Raw genomic sequence first — 22,143 nt, forward strand, 5'->3', positions numbered from 1 at the left:
CAGGGATGAGCCCAGCTGCTTTGCAAGGCTGAGGGAATGCTGACAGCACTGTTGACCACTTGAATTAGGGGCAAGCCCTGAGAGCTGGGTCCCTCTGTGACATCTCGCCCAGCCTGTGCCAGACTCAGAGCTGCGAGCAGTGGGTTTATATAATTTCAGCTGCAGGTAGCTGAGAAAGGCAGAGCAGAGCTGACAGCCCCGCTGCCGGCCCCGGGAAACGCTGAGTGTGTCTGAACAGAGCAGGCTGCCCTCAGCCAGGGAGCAGAGGGATGTGCTTTGGTCCTTTCAGCACAGGAGCTGGCTGCTGCTTACAACATCTGCATCAGTTAAAGATGAACATCCGTCCCGTGCCCCTGCGGCTGCTGGCTGGGCTCTCCAGCCAGGCCCCTGGCATCCCCAGGCCCTGCTCCAGCCTAGCCTGGGCAGCACCCACCTCTTCTTCTGCACCCCTCCAGCAGAGCTGCTCTGCTCTCACAGCTCCAGCTGCCTGTGGCTGACACGTTGTCATGGATGAGAAATGCATGGATTATGTTCAGAATGGATAATAGTGATATTTCCTATTGAAAGCACAGAATCACAGAATCCTGGAAGGGTTTGGGTTGGAAGGGACCTTAAATCTCCTCTCATCCCACCTCCTGCCATGGGCAGGGGCATCTTCCACTATCTCAGGTTGTTCCAAGCCCTGCCCAAGAGCTGGAACATTTCATGGGATCCAGCAGCCACAACTTCTCTGGGCAGCCTGTGCAACTCTCTCAGTGAAATTTAACCTGCTGGAAAACAAACACAGAGAAGAATTCACTTTACATTTGGAAAGCTGCGTTTTGAATTTTTTAGCTCAAAACTGCAAGTAACGGAGAATCCAAATCGGGAGAATTTGTAGGATTTACAGTATAAATTATTAAACGGGAAAGAAAAAGACGTTGCTCATGAAAAGCGCATTCTCGTCGATCAAAGCTGCAAACAGAGAGCGCTTTTGTAAAGGCATCTGCCAGCCTTTGATACGCTCTGCGGAGAGCTTGTCGGGTCTCCGGGAGCGGAGCGCGGAGCTGTCGGGCTCCGGTGCTGCTCCCGCTCCCCTGACAGCTCGGAGGCAGCAGAGGGGTGAGCCCAGCCCAGGGGCTCCTGCGCTGCCCGGAGCGGCTCGGGAGAACCGCGCAGGAGCGGGAACCTCCCCAAAAGCATCCCGGTGGAGGAGCGGAGCTGCGGCGGGCCGGGGCTCGGCAGGGCTCGGCAGAGGCTCGGCAGGGGCTCGGCAGAGGCTCGGCAGGGCTCGCACGGCTGGGCTGCCGTCAGTGTCAATGCCGATGTGCGCTCATGAAAGGCTCAGCTGGCCCGGCCCGCTGCTCGCTGAAAGCAGCACCTGCCGGCGCCCGGATCCCATTCTCCGGCAGCGGCTCAGCTGCTGCAGAGCGGGGCTGGGAGGCAGATGAGCCATTGATGCGGAGTGGGATCCACGACAACGCAGCAGCTCCTTTGGTGAATACAAGCATCTTTGTCAAGGGCCCAGATGGTTGAGAGCGGGGCCGCGGCTGTGAAAGGCGCCGTTGTCGCTCGGGCTCGCAGGCGCCGCTGCCAACGCGCCGGGCAATGTGCTGGGAGCTGCGGGACCCGGCCTCGCACAGAGGGAGGGTCCCGGCCCTGCTGCCACGCTTTCTGCCGGAGGATGTCCTTCCCGGGCTCCCACTGCTGCCTGCAGTGTCACGTTATGTTCCCGCTCTGCCCTTTGCCCCAACTGGACATTTGGATTTAGGGCCTGCTGGATGCCGAGGTCACCAAGCCTCGGCCTCGGCGGTGCCTCCGTGGCTCAAGGGTCACAGAGGCGTGCCCAGCCTGGCAGGCAGCCCTGGCACAGCCAGCCTGGCTGGGGATGGGGCGGCAGGCTGGGGAGACCCATCTCTGCTCAGCCATCCTGAGGTAACTCTTGAACACAGGATCCTGGGGGAGCCCAGCCCCACACACGGAGGGTCAGGGATGGATGGGAGAGCCTGGAGAGCCGCGGGCCTGAGGGCAGCTGTCCTTCCTACATGGACAGGCACGCAGAGAGACACGGCCCTGCAGGCAGCAGTGACCTGGGAGCAGTGAGGAGTGTGGCTCTGTAAAGCACCTTTCTGGCTGGGAAGCAGGGAATGGGCAAAGCTGGAGCAGAGGGCGTGTGCGGAGAGGCTGGAGCTGTGCTCCATGAGAGAGAGAGGCTGGTGCTCCTGGGGGAGGGTGGGAGCTGCACCGAAGCCTGGGAATGCAGAGGGGAGCCGAGCCAGGAAGGTGCAGAGGGAACAGGGCCTGTGGTGCAGGACACACTGGGGACAGCTTAACGGGTCTTCACTGTGCCCTGCTGGGTGTTTGTGGGTGTGTGTGGAGCCAGGCTGGTGTGGGGAGCGCTGCTGAACCTCTCGGTGGGGCCGTGGGGGATGGCTCTGGGGAGTGACACCCACACAGGGCGATGGCCGGGGCTGCAGGATTCCCATCCTCCCTGGGTGATGCTGATGCTGCCACCAGGTATTTCACTGCCCCAGAGCAGCACCCGCTGCATCCCGTCAGCACCGATGGATCTTGGAGTCCATTTTGTCCAAAAGCCAGAGATTTAAAGGTTTCCTTCCATGACAAATGAACACCAAGGGACAAGCTCGCATCCCGGGGGCCACGTTGGCACTTTGGCTGGCTCTGCTGGAAGGAGCACGGCAGCTGCCAACCCTCCGTGGGGATCCCAGCCGAGTAATGGAACTGGGCTCTGACAAGAGAGCTGGGCACAGGTTGGTGCTTTGGCAGGGACCGTGGGCGGCTGGGTCACTCGCAGTCACCTGCTGTCCTTGGGGTCGCAGAGTCCCTGGGGCAGCCCCCGCCCCTCTGATCGGGGCCCTGGGTTGCGGGTACCCCGTGCCACATGTCCGACCCCGCTCGGCATCCCCGGCAACGCTCGGTGCCACCGCGGTGCCCGAGCCGGGGGCACCCGCTCTGCCCTGCCCCGCTGCCCCGGGTGCGGGGCAGCCCCTGGGCGGGCGCCGGGCCGCGGGCAGCGGCCGGAGGAGCGGGCGGCCGCAGCCGCACCGGCCGCCCGGTGCCCGCGGTGCCGCCCCCCGCTCGCCGCCGCTCCCCTCCCGCGCGGGGCTCCCGGCGGAGGCGGCGGGGCCGCGCCGCCCGTGCCGCATTGGTTTGCGGCGGAGCCCGTCACCGCCGCCGCGCCGAGATTGGCCCCCGCAGCCGGCAACGGCGACCCCCGGGCCCGGCCTCCTCCCCGCCCGCCGAGCGCCGCGGCCCGGGCAGGGCTCGGGCTCCGCGCTCCGCGCTCCGCGCTCCGCTCCGCGCCGCCCGCAGCGGGGGCAGGGCCGGGCCGAGCCGGGCGGGGGGCGCGCCCACAGCCCCGCCCCGCACCGCCCCGCACCGCCCCGCACCGCCCCGCAGCGGGATGTGAGCCCCGGCTCCGGCAGCTCCGCCGCCCCGCGCCCCGGGAAGATGCTGAGCAGGTGGATGAGTGGCAGCAGCAGGAACCTGGACCGCGAGTACAACTGCACCGTGCGGCTGCTGGACGACAGCGAGTACACCTGCACCATCCAGGTCAGCCTCCGCGGCTCCGGCTCCGCGGCCGCGCTGCCGCCCGGCCCGGCAGACAAAAGGAGCGAGCGGCGGGGGCGGCCCGGTGCTGCCCCGCGCCGCCAACAAAGGCGGCCCCCCGCCCCCGCCGCCCGCCTTCCCCCCGCCTCACCGAGCCGCGGCTGCCGGCGGCGGGAGCGCCCCGGGGCTGAGCCCCGCCGCCCGCGACCCCCCGGCCGCGGAGGGGTGCGGGGATGGCGCGGAGAGCCGCCCGCCTGCCCGCGGCGCGGTGATGCCCGCAGCCCCAGGAGCGCAGCCGGAGCCGGAGCGGGGCAGGGGCGGCCGTGCCGGGCTGGGGGGCCGGGAGAGCCGCGGCCGTGCCCCGCGGAGCCGCTCGGGGCGAGCCCTCCGCCGGCGGGGAGGACGCGGGTGCCAAGGGGAGTGCGGGGGATGCGGCGGGGCCCGCGGGGCAGCGCTGCTGCGGGGCGGGATGCGCGGGGGTGCGGCTGGCACGGACGGACCCTCGCGGCCCCGCCGCGGCCGGGCGCCGCTCTGCCTCCCCCGTTAGCGCCCGGCTGGCCGGGCTGAGCGCTCGGGTTTTGTAATCGTCCGGAGCGGCGGGGACGGGCGCGCATCGCCGGCCCCCGCGCCCCCGTGCCGGCAGGGACCGGCACCGGCACCGGCAGCGGCACCGGGAGGCACGGTCGGGGCCGTCGCCCCTCAGCCGGGGTCCCTGTGCCGCCGGGGCTGCGAGGGACATGGCTCGGCGCGCAGATGTCGCGGGATGTGTCGTATTGCTGAGAACTAGGGAACCGCGCTCCCGGGCTCCGCTGGAGCGAGTCCGGGACCGGGACCGTGTGACCGGGGGCTGAGAGAAGCATCCCTGGCTCCGGCTGCTCCTGCGCCTCATTCCTGCCGTCAGCAGCATCCTTGCGAGGGAGCTCACGAAAACCTGTGCGGAGCCGCACGCGCGGGGATTGCTGCTGGAGGCGGCTGGCCCCAGCCCAGCCCGTGGGCGATGGAAAATTCGGGGCAGAGTTTTGAGTAAAGGTGACTCAACACGTCAGTAGCAACAGCTCTCCCCGCCCAGCCTCGGGGCCCCCCGTTCTCCCTGGCCTGTGATGCCAAGGAGGGGTGAACATCCTTCCATTCCTTCCATTCCCAGGCACGAACCCGCTTCTGGTGATCATGCCAAAGGACGGTTACCAAGGGTGCTGCAGGCTACGGGAGGCACCGTCATTTTGGCTTCAACAGCCGAAAATCGATAAATAGGGTGATTTGTGCAAATACCGCCGAAGAATGGTGGTAGTGCTGCCGGTCCCCGCTCACCTCCCCCACCGGGGTTGTAAAGTGTGACCCAGTAAACGGCTCGAACAGCAGCCCAGTTTATTTTGCATAAGCCAAACTAATTCGTCTCTCAGAGGTTGTTTTTAATACTAATTAAATGGGAAACTGTCGTTCGGGAGAGAAAGTGTGGGCAGAGCAGTTCAGAAAAATCTGGATTTTCTGCCCTTAAGACAATTTGACAAGGTGTCGTCATTTTGCATGTCAGTTTTTTTTTTTTTTTTTAAAGAGAAAATATTACTCGGGCCCATATTCCGGTTGATATTTTATGTGTAGCATAGTAAACAGGGATTCCTGATATTTAGCATGCGCGACCTGAGGGATGGAGAATTTGCTCCTGCTACCCTGACAAGCAAGGTTACCCCACTTAAATGTTTGCTCTCGCTCGCTTTCATGCTGCCTTATAAGCCAAGTATTTATAGTCCATGCGAAATTAGGGAGAACATAGCAGGAATGTGTAATGTCTCGCAAGTGAGGAAAGCGTCACCGCGCAGGCTGCGAGCGCTGAATGAGTTTTGAAGGTCATTCCCTCACGGGCGCAGGGATTTCACATCCTGCCGAGATGCTCGGTGTCTCCTCAGCCAGGCTGGTGCTGCCCTGCCGGTGTCACCGACGTCTCTGTTCCTGCCGGGGCCCGGAGGAGCGGCTGGCACGCAGCGCCGGGCACCGGGCGCGGGCTCGGCTGGCAGCGGGGCCGGGGCTGCAGGTTGGTGCCCGTGCTCGGGTTTGCTGCTGTGCCTGTGTGCCCTCCTGGCAGCAGGGTGAGGACGGGCTCCGTGTCCTGGCAGCAGGATGAGGACGGGCTCCGTGCCCTCCTGGCAGCAAGGTGAGGACGGGCTCCGTGTCCTGGCAGCAGGATGAGGATGGGCTCCGTGTCCTCCTGGCAGCAAGGTGAGGACGGGCTCCGTGCCCTCCTGGCAGCAAGGTGAGGACGGGCTCCGTGTCCTGGCAGCAGGATGAGGATGGGCTCCGTGTCCTGGCAGCAGGGTGAGGACGGGCTCCGTGCCCTCCTGGCAGCAGGGTGAGGACGGGCTCTGTGCCCTCCTGGCAGCAGGGTGAGGACGGGCTCCGTGTCCTGGCAGCAGGGTGAGGACGGGCTCTGTGTCTTGGCAGCAGGGTGAGGACGGGCTCCGTGCCCTCCTGGCAGCAAGGTGAGGATGGGCTCCATGTCCTGGCAGCAGGGTGAGGACGGGCTCCGTGTCCTGGCAGCAAGGTGAGGACGGGCTCCGTGCCCTCCTGGCAGCAGGATGAGGATGGGCTCCGTGCCCTCCTGGCAGCAGGGTGAGGACGGGCTCCGTGCCCTCCCTGGAGCGTGGCCTGTCTGACGGGTCAGCTGGCTTCGCTGCCGGGAGGAGGGAGCAGCACTGGAGGCAGAGCCGGTTCGTGAGAAGGTTTATTTACATTTCAGATCATGGCATCGGTTAAATCTGTCATGAAATTAACCTCTGGCTGTGCTCGACGAAGGTGTGTGAGTAGGGGTTTGCTGCTGTCAGATAATACCTGAGCATTCTGCTTCTAAATAAAGCCTTTTTTTATTTGATTTTCCAAGGTTTGCTTTGTTCATATTCCCATGTAGAACAGCAGTTCATTGTCTGAGCTGGGATGTATCCTTCCTCTTTTTTTCCCGAATTTTCACTCCTGAACCGCCCATCCAAGCAGGCAGAGGAGCCTGGAGAATTCATCCCTGGGGCTCTCCAGATGCTGTTGGGGGGACAGAGGTGCCACGGGCACAGGGAGTGGGGTGCAGTGAGTCGGGGCAGCAGGACTAGCACTCCATGAACCTTTTGTCGTGAGGTTTTTGTGAATTCCAGCATTTGCTGGTTTGGGGAAGCTGCTGTCCCAGCATCTGCCCGGGTCAGTCTGTGTCTGCCAGCGAGCCGGGCCGGGCACTCAGCCCTGCCAGCGCCCGGGGACCCACAGCAGCTGCGGAGCAGGAGATGCCGGAGCAGGAGATGCTGGAGCAGGAGATGCCGGAGCAGGAGATGCTGGAGCACCAGCTGCGGAGCAGGAGATGATGGAGCAGGACGATGCCGGAGCAGGAGATGCCGGAGCAGGAGATGCCGGAGCAGGAGATGACGGAACAGGACGATGCCGGAGCAGGAGATGATGGAGCAGGAGATGCCGGAGCAGGACGATGCCGGGCTCTTGGCTGGGAAAAGCTGATGCTGGGCAGTGCCATGGCCAGGAGGCTCCTCCTCAGGCAGTGGAGGTGGTGGTTTGGTTTGTGCGTGGGGTCCCTCAGGTGTGACGAGGCAGCAGCAGCATCCCTGTCCCCTCCCTTGGCATGTGCTGGCTGCCACCTGTGGGCGTGGGGCCCTGGTCACGGGTGTCAGGGGGGACAGAGGGGGCTCACGGAGGGGAGTAGCTGCTCCTGGAGGCGTTTTGCTCGTCTCCGTGCTCAGGGGCTGCCCTAGCTGTGTTTCACTGGAGTTCCACCCCTCGTGCTGGCCAGGCTTCTCAGGGCGCCCTCGGCATGAAAAGAGCTCTGAAACACCCAGCAAGGCTGTGGTTTGCTGTCAGTGAGTTGCTTGTCTGAGGAAATGTTTCAAATTCTTCACTGTGGTGTCAGTGGTGGCATAAAAGGCTCGAAATAATTAATGATTTGCTCGATGCATCAAGCATTTTCCTGAAAAGACAGTGGTGTTTTGTTTCAAACCCCAGTAGAAGGACAGGAACGTGGAGATGTGAGAAAATAAATATATGGTTTCTTAGATGCAGAATGTAAGAACTTTCTTGCCTAAGACTGGGGAGAAACGAAAGCGAGCTCCTGGCTGCACTCTGGGACAAACCCCCAGTTCCCGCTCGGCGCACGGAGTTCTTCGGGAGCCCTGACAGGATCATTAATATCAGGCAGCAGCACAAAGGGGAGCTGGGGCTTTGTGGCAGTGAAGGTTATTTGTTCATTATCCTTTTATCTTCTGAGAGTTTCCAATTGCTTTTCCCGGGAAGTAGGTTAGGAGACCGCTGCTTCTGCAGGGGCGGCTCCGCCCGGAGCCCCGAGCCCGGGGAAGGGCTGGGGGGACAGGGGTGCTCCCGGCAGCGCCGCAGAGCAGGGCTGTGTGCCCGGGGTGGGGTCTGGCTGTCCGTCTGTCCGTCTGTCCGTCTGTCTCTCTGTCCGTCTGTCCGTCTGTCCGTCTGTCCGTCTGTCCGTCTGTCCGTCTGTCCGTCTGTCCCAGAGCCAGCGCTGCCCTCCGCAGCTGGAGTGCGGGGACAGGGACAAGCGCCAAAGCCACTGCCAGAAATGTGGCGTGGGCAGGATGGGGGTCCCGGGCTGGGGGTCCCAGGCTGGGGGTCCCAGGCTGAGGGTCCCAGGCTGGGGGTGCTGGGCTGAGGGTCCCAGGATGATGGTCCCAGGATGATGGTCCCAGGATGATGGTCCCATGCTGAGGGTCCCAGGCTGAGGGTCCCGGACTGGGGGTCCCATGCTGAGGGTCCCAGGCTGGGGGTCCCATGCTGAGGGTCCCAGGCTGAGGGTCCCAGGCTGGGGGTCCCAGGCTGGGGGTCCCAGGCTGGGGATCCCAGGCTGAGGTTCTCAGGCTGGGGGTCCCAGGCTGGGGGTCCCATGCTGAGGGTCCTGGGCTGGGTGTCCCATGCTGAGGGTCCCAGGATGAGGGTCCCAGGCTGAGGGTCCCAGGCTGATGGTCCCAGGATGAGGGTCCCGGGCTGGGGATCCCGGACTGGGGGTCCCATGCTGAGGTGGGGGGTCCCGTGCTGAAGGCCAGCACCGGCTCGGGCACCCCGAGCATCCCCGGTGTCCCGGTGGCACGGAGCCCCCGCGCAGCCCCAGCGGAGCCCGGGCCGGGCAGCGGGCACGGGGCGCTCCTGCGGGCCCAGGGCGGCTGAAGCGTCGCCCCGGCCTTGCTGCCGGCTGCCCAGAGCCGTGGTTTATTCACAGCCTCGGACCGAGCTGGCAGCAGAACGTGTCGCCGTGGCTCAGCTGGCTCGGGGCTCCTCCGGCCCCGGCTCCAGCGTTTGTACACGCTTGGCTTTGCAGGCTCGGGAGGGAACGCCTGAAACGCACAATGAGTTTGAAGGGAAAACAGCCGTCAAAGCAGAGCATTTCGTCTTCTTTTCCTCTTCAATTTATGTCCAAAAGATACAGAAGGCAGCTGAGGAAAACATCCACTAAATGTCTGCTGAAAATGGGGGGCAATATTCACTCGCAATTCCGGGGGAGCAAAACCCCAAGTCGTTTTGCAAAGCCGTGGGAAATATTTCTATTTCTGCTCTTTCTCCGCCAGCCGAAATGTCTGTTTTCTGTTCACTTTTCATACCTGTTTTACAACGTTACCTGCTGTGAACCCGCCGGCTATTCCCCTCTCAGGAGCCAATTTCCTGACAGAACTACTTTGCTTATCACTTTCCTGTGGAAGATGCTGAAGGCAAATATAGACACAGAGTCAGATAGAGATGGAGGTGTCCGCACGCGGAGCACACACACGGAGATGCCCTTGCAGAGGGATGTGTCCCACAGCACAGGAAAAAGGGATTTGCTCCTTCTGTCGTGTCTGAATCAGGTGATGTGCAGCAGGAGGCTTTTTTTGAGGCGTCTGGGGAATCCTGAAAGCGCCATGAGCAGCCCATTTATTTTTAATTTTTGAGTCAGCCTCTGGGAGCCCAGCAGGGTCATGGACACGGGGATGACGTTGGTGGCCACGAGCTGGCAGTGCCAGGACTCACACGATGCCTTGGTGTGCCCACTGCAGGACCAGAGGCACTGGAAGCTCCTGAGATCCCTCTCTGGGATCCCTCTCTCAGTTCCCTCTTTCAGATCCCTCTCTGGGATCCCTCTCTCAGATCCCTCTTTCAGATCCCTCTCTCAGATCCCTCTCTGGGATCCCTCTCTGGGGTTTATCTGCCATCCTTTTGTGGAGAGCAGACAGTCCCTCCTCAGCCTGGGGTCGGGCTGGGCACTGTGGCAGAGCCCTGAATGCTGCCACTGCCCTCAGCCACTTCTTTGTGGGCAGAAAAGCCAATTATTGTTTGGTTACAGCAAGCTCTGGGCTTGTTTCTGCAAATAAAAAGGTTTCAGGTCAAATTATTTTCTTTGAAATGTTTCCAGGGTAAATTATTCCAGCAGTAGGGGAGCATTGATGGTCTGGAATTGCTGTGAGGCCGATGTCTCCACAGCGAGTGCTGCAGGGACTGTGGCTCCTGCGCAGCCCAGGGGATGGCAGCAGGCTCTGAGGGACGCTGGCGCTGCCTCGGGCCAGTTTGTCATGCCAGGGCTGGACAGGGGATCCCTGAATCCCGGAATCATTACCTGGTTTGGCTTGGAAGGGACCTGGAAGTTCCTTTTGTTCCAAGCCCTTGCCGTGGGTGGGAACCTCCCAGTAGAGCAGGCGGCCCCAGGGCTGGGGCTAAATGCCCTCCTCTGGCAGGATTAGTACCTAGCGACTTCTGGGGGTTCCTACCAGCCAGATGGAAGCTTCAGGCTTTAGGAAAACACATCCCATCCTGGTTTGTGGGTCCTCCCCTTGTACTGCCATCAGTGCTGCACCCACCGTGGCATTTGGTTACTCTGAACTCTGATTTCTGTGGCACCTTTGTCACCACAAGAGACACTTTCCTTTGTTCCAGCAGAGCTCTGCCAGCTGCTGCCAGGCCCAGGAGAAAGGCAGACCTGGCGTGCTTGGTCAGCACAGGGAGGAATGCACCCCTGGAGAATTCCTGGGGCTGTCACTGGCACACAGCAGAGCAGGCTCCGTGCCCAGGGTGGGAATGCACCCCTGGAGCATTGCTGGGGCTGGCAGGGCACCCAGCAGTGCCTGCAGCAGGGCAGGCCCCGTGCCCAGGGTGCGAATGCACCCCTGGAGCATTGCTGGGGCTGTCAGGGCACCCAGCAGTGCCTGCAGCAGGGCAGGCCCCATGCCCAGGATGGGAATGCACCCCTGGAGTGTTTTTGGGGCTGGCAGCAGCACCTGCAGCAGGGCAGGCTCCGTGCCCAGGGTGGGAATGCACCCCTGGAGAATTCCTGGGGCTGTCACTGGCACACAGCAGGGCAGGCTCCGTGCCCAGGGTGGGAATGCACCCCTGGAGTGTTTTTGGGGCTGGCAGCAGTGCCTGCAGCAGGGCAGGCTCCGTGCCCAGGGTGGGAATGCACCCCTGGAGAATTCCTGGGGCTGGCAGCAGTGCCTGCAGCAGGGCAGGCTCCGTGCCCAGGGTGGGAATGCACCCCTGGAGAATTCCTGGGGCTGGCAGCAGCACCTGCAGCAGGGCAGGCCCCGTGCCCAGGGTGGGAATGCACCCCTGGAGAATTCCTGGGGCTGGCAGCAGCACCTGCAGCAGGGCAGGCTCCGTGCCCAGGGTGGGAATGCACCCCTGGAGCATTGCTGGGGCTGGCAGCAGTGCCTGCAGCAGGGCAGGCCCCGTGCCCAGCGGAGCAGCAGCCCCTGCAGCAGCAGCAGCAGCAGCAGCACGGCCCTGCAGGAGCCCTGTGCCTGCCACAGCGCTGCTGCTCTCTGAGGAAGAGGAGCGTGAAGGGCAGCGGGGTGGGGGCACGCGAGCTCCGTGGGGGAGGCTCCTCCGGGGCTCGGGGACTGCGAATCCTTCTGCCACTCTGCTGGGCTGGAGGGCACAGGGAGCGTCCCGCACGTCCCCGGGCTCCGGCAGCGGGTCAGCACGCCTGGAAAACAGAAATAAAAACTGGAAAATGAGATGAAACCTTATCAAATGTGTCACCCAGCGGTGTGTGTGCCCGCAGGGTCTGTGCCAGGGTGCCAGAGGGTGCTGGGGCAGCAGCCAGGTGAGCAGCGCTGGCAGGAGAGGTGCCAGCTCTTCTGCCCAGGTCCTGGAGATCAGCTCCTTCCTCTTCAGAAAGGAAACCATTTGGAAGTGTGCTTCCTTCCAGAGGGCAGGGATAGGTGAGATACTGGGAAGGAATTGTTCCCTGGCAGGGGGTGAGGCCCTGGCACCTGTGCCCAGAGCAGCTGGGGCTGCCCCTGGATCCCTGGCAGTGCCCAGGCCAGGCTGGATGGGGCTGGGAGCAGCCTGGGACAGTGGGAGGTGACCCTGCCATGGCAGGGGTGGCACTGGGTGGGATTTGAGGTCCCTTCCAACCCAAACCATGGTGGGATTTGATAATTCTATTTGCAAACAATGCCTGGTCCTGAGAGCCTGATGTTTTCCCAGGCTCTTTTTTTTCCTAAGCAAAACCAGGACTTCTGTAAGTGTGGAGGAATGATCTGAAGGGATCCTGGTGATCAGCTGGGCATTTTGTCCTTCCTGCATTGTCCTTTTAAAGCTGCAGGCCCCGCTCTGCCCTTAATTACACTTGGGCATTAATTACCCTCCAAGCACATCACCTGCACCGGTCTTTGCCTTCAGGGGTGCCTTGGTAGCTGAAGTTTCACCAGGAACCTGGTGAATTGTGCACACACAGGGTGCAAGATGCCATTGTGCTTCCTCCAGCTTGTTGTCTGGGAGGGACTCGGGGTGAAACCCAGGAAAATCAGATTTTTCCTCAGCCAAGTCAGCGGCCGATGCCATCAGAGCCGCGCTGCCGGGGCAGGGCCGGGTTTCTGTAGCCCCGGGTGGGGCAGGCTGTGCTCCAGAGCAGGGACCAGCTCCCTGTGCCCCTTCCTGCCTGGTCCGGTGCTGCTCATGGACCCTAGGCAGGCTTTGTGCTCCCGGGCTCTGCCCTGGCCAGGAAAGCTGCTGCAAATGGCAGCAGCTCCTCTGCAGAGCCGGGAGCAGACACAAAGCTCCTCTCCTGTGGCCTCCGCTCCAGCTGGGAGCTGGAGAGGTTGGGAGGCTCCTCCTGGAGAGGCTCGGGCACGGCTGGCTCCACCCTGGTGACTTTATCAGAATTTTGCCATCCTTCCTGGGGCTGGCTGAGCCGGAGCCTCCCTCCGTCCCTGCAGTGCCATCACAGCCTGGGTCCCGCTCTCCTGTCCTGGCAGTGCCAGGGCTGCCCTGGCAGCTCACTGGAAACTCAGGGCACACACTTATTTTAATCTTTCCTACGTGGCAGTAAAGAAGACGAGCCTGGCTCCTGAGCAGTGCAAACCCTCGGGCTGGGCCAGGAGGGGACCCAGGAGGGCCTGGCGGGTCTCCCCAGACAATCCAGGTGCTTTTTCTCCACGACAATTAGCAGCAGCTCCACAGCCAGCGAGGCCTCGGCTCGTTCACGTGTGATGTCAGGGTCTGATCAATGCTGCCGCCCAAAATAGAATATTTTGGCTGCATAATGTCTGTTGCCAAAGACTTTAATTATAGTGGCATATCTGTCACATCGATGAGGGGCTCGTGTTTTTCGGAGGGTTTAAAGTGGCTGTTTCGTGTTGGCTCTTACCCTGAAACACAGGCTGGGGTCCCAAAGGAAATATCCATCCAGCTGCCATAGGGGATTTTTCTCTAATAAAAAAATGACAAAAATTGAGTCAGCCATTCTGGAGCTGGAAAGAGGCTTTAAGAATATATGGATCAGGAAGCAATTGCAGCTATCCCTTATACACTTAACTCATGGAATGGGCAGTGTTTTGGGACTGGGGGAAAAAAGCTGGAATCCAATAGACTTAGGTTTGAAAAATGGTAAATTTGCTGAGCAGGTACTTTTCATGAATCAATCTAGTTCTCATTAGCCTTGCACTGCATAGTTTGCTGACTAATATTTCTGGCTCGCAAGTAAAAATGGCTTTCCAAAGGAAATGTGCAATGAGAACAGAGTGTTTTTGGGACCATTGGAGAGGAAGGGATGGGGGCAGCAGGAGCAGGGGGCAGAGCAGAGGGCTGGGCTGGCAGTGGAGCAGGAGCAGGCACTGGAGGTGTGGTGGGTACTGGCAGCATTCCCGCTGTGCCAGCCCGTCCTCCACCTGCACAGGGACACTGGTGCCCCCCTGGCACCGTGGAGCTGAGCCCTGGCTCCAGCCCCTGCCTGCCTCTGCCACTCCCTGCCCCAGGTGCCCTCTTGGACCAAGCTCCTGCTGACATCTCAGTGGTCCTGGGCTCCTTCTCAATATTAAGGGTCTTCTCCTAAAGCAAATGGACTTTTCTCCCTCCGGCCCTGCTGTCTCTCCTTCCTCCCCCAGCATCCGTTCCCTGTGTGGTCTCAGGCTGGCCTTGCTCCGTGTGCAGGTTGGTGCAGCCCCCAGAGCAGCAGGGAACGGTTCCCCAGCCTGTCACACTGCTGGCCAGCCACTCCTTGAGCTCACCAGGGCCTTTCCTGCCTCTCATTCCTGCTTTGCTGGCAGATTTCTCCTCGTGGGGCTCGGGTGAAGCCGAGGGTGCCATCAGGGGAACCTGGCAGGGCTGTGCCCATCCCAATTCCAGGTGCAGCTCCCCTCCATTTGTTCTGGGCAGGAGCAAGGGGCCGGTTCCAGACGAGCCCAGGGAGCAGCTGGGAGCAAATGCCAGTGCCAGGGCTCCTCCTGGCCCTGGGGTGGGCTGTGACTGCTCCCGTGCCAGCTGGAGGCAGCTGGAGGCAGGGACACTGCCACACTGCCACCCCTCCTGCCAGTGCTGCCCCTGGCATGTGGCAGTGTCCTGGGTGCAGCCCGTGCTGAGTGCCAGGCTCAGAGCGCCCACAGGGGCTGTGCCCATGCTGCCCTGCCCTGCTCCAGGGTCCAGGCAGGAATTGCAGGAGCTGTGCCAGCCCTGCCCTGCTCCGGGTCCAGGCAGGAATTGCAGGAGCTGTGCCCATCCTGCCCTGCTCCAGGTCCATGCAGAAATTACAGGAGCTGTGCCCATCCTGCCCTGCTCCAGGTCCATGCAGGAATTACAGGAGCTGTGCCCATCCTGCCCTGCTCCAGGATCCATGCAGGAATTACAGGAGCTGTGCCCATCCTGCCCTGCTCCAGGGTCCATGCAGGAATTACAGGGGCTGTGCCAGCCCTGCCCTGCTCTGGGTCCAGGCAGGAATTGGGGGAGCTGTGCCCATCCTGCTCCAGGTCCATGCAGGAATTGGGGGAGCTGTGCCCATCCTGCTCCAGGTCCATGCAGGAATTGGGGGAACTGTGCCCATCCTGCCCTGCTCCAGGTCCATGCAGGAGTTGCAGCACTGTTCACTGCTGCTCGCTTGCAGCTGAGCAGCCTGGCAGCACGGGAGCCTTGCTCGGAGCCTGGCAGCGCTGAGTGCTCCCGGCTCCTTTCAGGTGTGCTGGGAAAATCCCCCTGAGGAAGCGCAGAGGCCCCAGCGCGGCGCTCCTGTAAGTGCTGCAATTATCCTGCTTTTACCGGGACGCTCAGCGAGCCGCTCGGCATCCCGGCCGAGGCCACTGGAGCTTGCACCGCGTCCGGACAGGCTCGCTCAGCCCCGTCAAATATTGATGGCCTTGCAATGCACACGCCTTTGGAGCGCCTTTGGAGCGCCTTTGGAGCGCCTTTGGCATTTCCAGCGCCTGGAGAGGCTCTGGCAGCGCCCGCCGGCCGCGGGGCGGCTGCAGGGAGCCGGGCCGGGCCAGCTCTGCTCCGGGGAGCTCCTCGGTGCCGGGAGGGCTTCGCCCAGCAGCCCCGGGGTGCAGCACCCCAGGGTGCCCCGGGCCCCGGGGATTCTCAGCCGCAGTGGTGGCAGGATGCCCCGGAGGCAGCGCTGGTCCCGCGGCCCGGCCGGCAGCGTGTGCCACCCTCGGAGGGGACAGGGCTGCCTTTGGAGCAAAGGAAAGTCATTTTTAACGAGGCCGTCGCCTTCCTGCCGGGCGGACAGCTCTTGTCAATCGGCCGCGTTTCACTCCGGTAAAAATAGAGCCCGATTTCCAGGCAGCAGCCGCACATCCTGCGGCCCTGAGGAGATCTTTGCTGGCAGTGCCCGCCCGGCTCTGGGCACCGGGGATGGCTCTGGGCACTGGGGATGGCTCTGGGCACTGGGGATGGCTCTGGGCACTGGGGATGGCTCTGGACTCTGGGGATGGCTCTGGGCACTGGGGATGGCTGCTGCAGATCACAAAATGCAGGCTCTGGGTGCTCCTTGGTGTTCCCAGGTCCCAGTCTGGAGCAGGTTGGATGGTATTCAGGAAAAGAGAAAGGGAAAGAATGGGACTGCTTGGTTAAACTAACTGGGAAGCAAAGGCAAAAGCAGAAGGAAGCAAAGCAAAAAGCAAAGCAAGCAAAGCCAGCACCAGCCTCTTCTAGCCAGCAGACCATGGGGGAGGTGAGCCGGCTGATAACAAGGCAAAACAAACCTTCACTTTCTGAGTCTGTTCTGAAAGCACAGAACAGAATATCAAACATAAACAGAACACACGACTGGGGATACAAACACCATAACATCACCCTAGGGCAGTCCCCTGTGCCCCCTTTGCCCCCCGTGCCCCCCGTGCCCCCTTTGCCCCCCGTGCCCCCCGTGCCCCCCGTGCCCCCAGCAGCGCCTGTGCTGCAGCCAGGGAGCTGCAGCCCTGCTGGAAGGCTTGGATCATTAAGCCTGAAATAATTTTAATTGGATCCAGGAGTCACAAGAGATTTTTTTGTGCCGTGGAGGAGCTGGACCCATTTCTCATCTGCCACCGGCCGCCAGAGCAGGGGAGAGGGAAGAGGCCCTGCCTGGCTGCAGGGGCCTCTGGATCCCGAGCTGGGACCTGCTGGGCCTGCCTCAGCACCAAAGTGCTTTAAAGATGGAGACATAAATATTTTCTTTGCCCTGGAGTGGATCAGCCTCCCTTGGAAAGCCCGAAGTGGTTGATTCAAGCCCTTGACAGGAGCTCTCCAGTTTATGGCAGTGACAAACTCCTGACACTGCTCCCTTGGGCCGAGGGTGGGAATGTGGGGAGGATCCCCCGGGCCCGTGGGTGCTTTGGGGGTGAGGATTCAGTTCACCATTCCGTGTGTCCCATTAAAAATGAGGCATTTTCCTGTGCAAATGGGTGCTGGATCTGGGGCCCTCGCCCACACAGGCTTTCCAGGGAATGTGGACAGCAACTCATGGACTCTTTCAAAGGAGCCAGGAATTCAGTGAGGTGATTTAGCACAGTCGCTGCACAGAGAGGTGAGGTGAAGCATCAACATTAAAAATTCAGTTTAAATAGAGCGCCCTGGTGGCATTTCCAGCTGATCCCACATCCCCTGGCCAAGGAGAGCCAGGAGGATGCTGCAGAATTAGTGGGGTCTGCAGCAGGACAGGAATTCCTCTGGCTGCAGCCTGACAGGGCTGGGGATGGTTTGCTTGCAGCACAGGGGTAACCAGGAGGTGCTTTAAAATGTAGACAGAAAAGTCCCAGAGGGCGTCAGAGATTTAACCGTGTTTGAGGAGGATTCAGGTGCACAAACAGCACTTGGCATTTGCTCCGTGGTCTTACTCCTTGTTGAGATTGGATGGTGGTTAGAGAACCCTGGAATTGCAGAATCCTTGAATGGTTTGGGTTGGAAGGGAATTTAAATCCCATCCCAGCCCTGCCATGGCAGGGACACCTCCCATGTCCCAGGTGCTCCCAGCCCTGCCCAGCCTGGCCCTGGGCACTGCCAGGGAGCCAGGGGCACCACAGCTGCTCTGGGCACCTGTGCCAGGGCTGCCCACCCTGCCAGGGAAGGGTTCGTGTCCTGCCACAGGGAGAGGACAATGCCCTGGAAGGTTAAAACCCAAAGAAGAAGAAGGAGAAGGAGAAGGAGAAGGAGAAGGAGAAGGAGAAGGAGAAGGAGAAGGAGAAGGAGAAGGAGAAGGAGAAGGAGAAGGAGAAGGAGAAGGAGAAGGAGAAGGAGAAGGAGAAGGAGAAGGAGAAGGAGAAGGAGAAGGAGAAGGAGAAGGAGAAGGAGAAGGAGAAGGAGGAGGAGGAGAAGGAGGAGGCATTCCTTGGTTTGCATCCTGGACCCCTTCCCAGTGCCCCCGGGATGCTGGATGTGAGCAGACTCTGGCTCAGCCTGGCAAGCAGCAGTGCCAGCCTCCAGGCCAGGCCGGGCTGCTGCGAACACAGATCAGAGCAGGAAGCCTCTTCAGCTGCTTTATTTTCCTAGGATTAGTAACCACAATCTTTATTATGAAATACTAACAGTTACAGAAAAAACCAATTCCCAAGGCTGGGCTCGTCCATGGGCAGTTCCGTCAGTGCCAGGCTCTGGGCTGGCAGCTCCTGCAGAGCTGTTATCTCCAGGAGAAATCGTTACACAATCCTCATTCCCATGCTGCAAACGGCTTCTTGTGGAACCCGGACTTCAAAGCAGACCCAGAAACAACCAAGTTTCTGTTCAGAATCCAGGATGTTCAGGGACCATCAGGATTTAGACTTTGCAAAGTGCTCCGGAGAGCAGGTGGGGCTCGATCCTGAGGATCCTGTGTTTGTGAGGGGAGAGAAATGTGAAAATCCCTTCCTGACCCAGTAGGTGCAGGGATTAACTGGGAGTGATCGTGAACCATGTGGAACAAATGAACAAACAGTGCCTGGGCAGTGGGAAGGAACCGGTCTGGCAGAGCTGGAGGCCAGAGCGGGATTCTGGAGTGGGATTCTGGATGCTGGGGTGGCTACTGGAGGGCTATTGGAAATGCAGGTGAACCCAGGGGGAAGAAGTGATGATGTTCAACTCCAGTTCAGAAGGCTGAACGATTTCTTTTTTATAACTATGCTATAATACATTAATACACTATTTAAAGGGGATACTACAACTACAAACCTGCTTTTTCTAACTCCCATATCCAACTCACTCCCAACCCGTGCCCCTCTCTGAGAGCCCAGCCCCAGGTGGGTTGGATTGGCCACCAGGCTCAAACAATCCTCACCAAAATCCAACCAATCACCCCAGGTAAACAATTCTCCAGAAACATTCCACAGAGGAAAAACAAGGAGCAGAAATAGAAATTGTTTTCTCTTTCTTGTCTCTGTGCTCCTCTATGAAAAAATCCTGAGAGAGAGAAGAACGTGCCTGGCACAGAGTGAGTACTGGATTGGGATAGTGGATTCTGGAGTGGGCACTGGAGTGGGCACTGGAGCAGGATGCTGGAGCAGGATGCTGGCGTGGGAAGAGTGCTCCCTGCGTGTCTCTGCTGCCTGCATTCCTCCCCCAGCCGCCCAGAGGGTTCTCCCAGGCCAGAGACTCCCAGGGCTCTGATCTGCGGGAGGCTGCAGGGTGCGGCTGTGCCAGTGCCAGTGCCAGGGGGAGGCTTTGCCCGGCTGCCCCAGCGCTGCCCCAGGGCTGTGGCTCTGGAGGTGGGGATGGAGCCGATGCCCAGCGCTCCTCCTCACCCTCCTGCTTTAAGGAACTGCTTGCAGTCCGTGCCCAGAGCAGTCTGGCTCCGTCTCCCGGGCAGTGAGGCCGTGGCTCGGGACCCCGCTGGCTCCGGAGCTGCGGGGAAGCCGCTGGGGCTGGGCTGAGGCAACGGCGCTGTCCCCGCGGTGCCCATCGGCCCCGACGGGCAGGAATGGCTCTGTAGCTTCCCATTACAGCTCATGGGCATCACCGAGCCGCCTGGCTGGCACAGGGAAGCCGTGCCCAGCACAGGGAAGCCGTGCCCAGCACACAGAAGCTGTGCCTGGCACATGGAAGCCGTGCCTTGCTGTGCCATGCCATGCTGTGCCGTGCCGTGCTGTGCCATGCCGTGGGGAGCAGGAGCAGGGATGTCACTGCAGGACCTGCCACCCGTGGGTCAGGGCTGATGCCCACTGAGGGGGCACGAAGAAGGGGCACAGCTTCCCGGAGATGCAGGTCCCAAGGCTCCTGCAGGGTGGGGCTCTCCAGACGCTGCAGAAATGGGTGGGAGCCAGCAGATCCCCCCACAGTGAGAGCTGGGCTAAGGCACAACCTCTCTAGAATTTCCAAAGCAGCTTTTAATTTTGGGGCATCCAAAGAAGAGCCAAGCGCAGAGATCCTGCCGGGCCTGTACTGGTCACAGCAGCATCAGCAGCTCAGCTGCTGGATCAGCCTTGGTTTCCTGGTTCTCCCTGAGCAGCCAGTTCCATTCCCAGCAGCGGGCAGAGATGCAGTGCAAGCACAAAATACAACTACCTGGTCTCTCTTCCTCCAAAAAATCAGCATTTCTGATGAAGCAGGAGCCCAATCAAGGTTAGCCTTGGTTTTAGCAAAACTGCTTCCTTTAGGTTTGGATGAGGCTGAGAATTTTGGACTTGCACAGCGGATCCAACAGCAGTATTAACGATTTGATGTGTGCTCCCTGGCAGAGGGTGGGCTTAGGCAGGGTATTGGGAAGAAATTGTTCTTTGTGAGGGGGTCAGGCCCTGGCACAGGTGCCCAGAGAAGCTGTGGCTGCCCCTGGATCCCTGGCAGTGCCCAAGGCCACCTGGGATATGGAAGGTGTTCCTGCCATGGCAGGGGCTGGGATGAGAGGGGTGAGTCCAACCCAGACTATTCCAGGACTCTGTGATTCCTCAATCTCCATCATTTCTTCTCTTCCTCGGTGGAGCTGGGGAGGAGCTGAGCCTGGCCGTGGCCGTGGCCATGGGGGTCCAAAGCCTCTAAACCCTCTGGGTGCTGGTGGCTTTGCACACTTCTCTTGGGTGCCCGGATCGTTGCAGATGTGCTACAGCAATTAACAACAGCACCCTTCCCTCGTTAGGCCCGCCAGCGTTACCCTGAGCCCCCCTGGACCAGCCTGTCCCCAGCACAGGGGCTGGCCTGGTGTCCCACGTGCTGCTCCTGCTTGGTCATTCCACGCAGGAGCTCGGCTCCTGCAGCCTTCGACAGTCTCCATCTTTAGAGCTTATTTCGTGTTTTGAAAGATTTATTTGAATAAATTGCCAGATGAAATACTGCTTTCAACTCTCTGACCTGCTGGGCTGCTGTAGCCTTCCAGCAGTGCCATCAGGGAAAATTCCAGCCTCAGAAGTTCTCCCGGTATAAACGAATTGCCTCGGAGGTGTTTTGATGCAGAGCTGCATTAAGCAGAAAGGGGGTTTAGTGACAGTGGTTGTTGGTTAAAGAAGAAAAGGAAACTTCTGTGCGTGTTTGAAGGGCTGGGTTGTTTGCCACGCTGGCGTGGGCTGCTCGGGGAGTGGGAAGCTGGGAATGCTGAGGAGGGATGCCACTGATGGCAGAAGCTGAATGGAAACCAGGGCTGCTGCCTGGCTCCTGGGCCTGCGAGAGTCACGCTGCAATGTGGGCACTGCTGGGCTGGGGAGCTGCTCTGAGCACGATGGAATTTGACAGGCCAAGAGGACGCAGCCTGAAGCTATGCCAGGGGAGATTCGGGCTGGGCATCAGCAGGAATTTCTTCCTGGAGAGGGCGGCTCTGCCCTGGCAGAGGTGGTAAAGCCCAGGATTTGGGAGCAGCTGGGCTTGGCAGCCCCTGCTCCCCACGGGTTTGGTTTGCTGATCCCTCATCCTCAGGGATGCAGCGGTGTTTAAAAACAGCACAGAGTGACCACAGCTGAGCTCAGCCAGGACTGTGTGGGAGGGAGGGAGAGGGGTGAGAGCACCCCCAGATCAGCAGCAGCACAGCCCTGAGCTGGGCACAGAACTGAGCTGGGCACAGATCTGAGCTGGGCACAGAACTGAGCTGAGCACAGCCCTGAGCTGGCCACAGAACTGAGCTGGGCACAGAACTGAGCTGGGCACAGCCCTGAGCTGGGCACAGAACTGAGCTGGGCACAGCCCTGAGCTGGGCACAGAACTGAGCTGGGCACAGAACTGAGCTGGGCACAGAACTGAGCTGAGCACAGAACTGAGCTGGGCACAGAACTGAGCTGGGCACAGCCCTGAGCTGGGCACAGCCCTGAGCTGGGCACAGAACTGAGCTGGGCACAGAACTGAGCTGGGTACAGCCCTGAGCTGGGCACAGAACTGAGCTGGGCACAGAACTGAGCTGAGCACAGCCCTGAGCTGGGCACAGAACTGAGCTGGGCACAGAACTGAGCTGAGCACAGCCCTGAGCTGGGCACAGAACTGAGCTGAGCACAGAACTGAGCTGAGCACAGAACTGAGCTGGGCACAGAACTGAGCTGAGCACAGCCCTGAGCTGAGCACAGAACTGAGCTGGGCACAGAACTGAGCTGAGCACAGCCCTGAGCTGGGCACAGAACTGAGCTGAGCACAGCCCTGAGCTGGGCACAGAACTGAGCTGAGCACAGAACTGAGCTGAGCACAGCCCTGAGCTGGGGAGGTGCTGTGAGCTGCAGATCTGCAGGGAAAACTGGCACAGGGAAAACTGGCACGGGGAAAACTGGCACGGGGAAAACTGGCACCCCATCCAGGAGCAGCTTCCCTCCTCTGAGCAGGGCTGGGCACCTTCCGTGCTGCAGGGTGACATTTGTGCCCAAAGACTGAGGAGAGGGGGCCTGGCTACGTTGACCCAACAAACTCCTTCTGGGAGCAGCACAGGCTGTAACAAACACCCTCCTGTGCTGCCTCTGTGCTCAGAGCTTCCAAACGCTGCTGAATCCTCTCCTTGCCGGCGTGGGG

At 60.7% G+C, this 22,143-nt stretch overlaps 1 protein-coding gene across 4 annotated transcripts in view; it reads left to right on the top strand.

Annotated features, from left to right (window-relative positions):
- The first annotated feature begins 3,351 nt into the window (after positions 1-3,351).
- The window catches only part of FRMD5 (FERM domain containing 5), a 51,683-nt gene continuing 32,891 nt past the window's right edge, over positions 3,352-22,143 (top strand). Inside the window, exon 1 of one of the 4 annotated variants that reach the window (XM_085589080.1) lies at positions 3,352-3,552. In XM_085589080.1, the coding sequence (XP_085445206.1) occupies positions 3,451-3,552 (102 nt within the window). In that variant the 5' untranslated portion in view covers positions 3,352-3,450. Of the gene's footprint in view, positions 3,553-16,341; positions 18,665-22,143 lie in introns of those variants that run through there. The other 3 variants (XM_085589082.1, XM_021541792.4, XM_085589081.1) reach the window with 3 other exon arrangements.

The sequence above is a fragment of the Lonchura striata genome, chromosome 10, assembly GCF_050655825.1.
Source record: "Lonchura striata isolate lonStrDom1 chromosome 10, ASM5065582v1, whole genome shotgun sequence".
NCBI classification, from domain to species: Eukaryota; Metazoa; Chordata; class Aves; order Passeriformes; family Estrildidae; genus Lonchura; species Lonchura striata.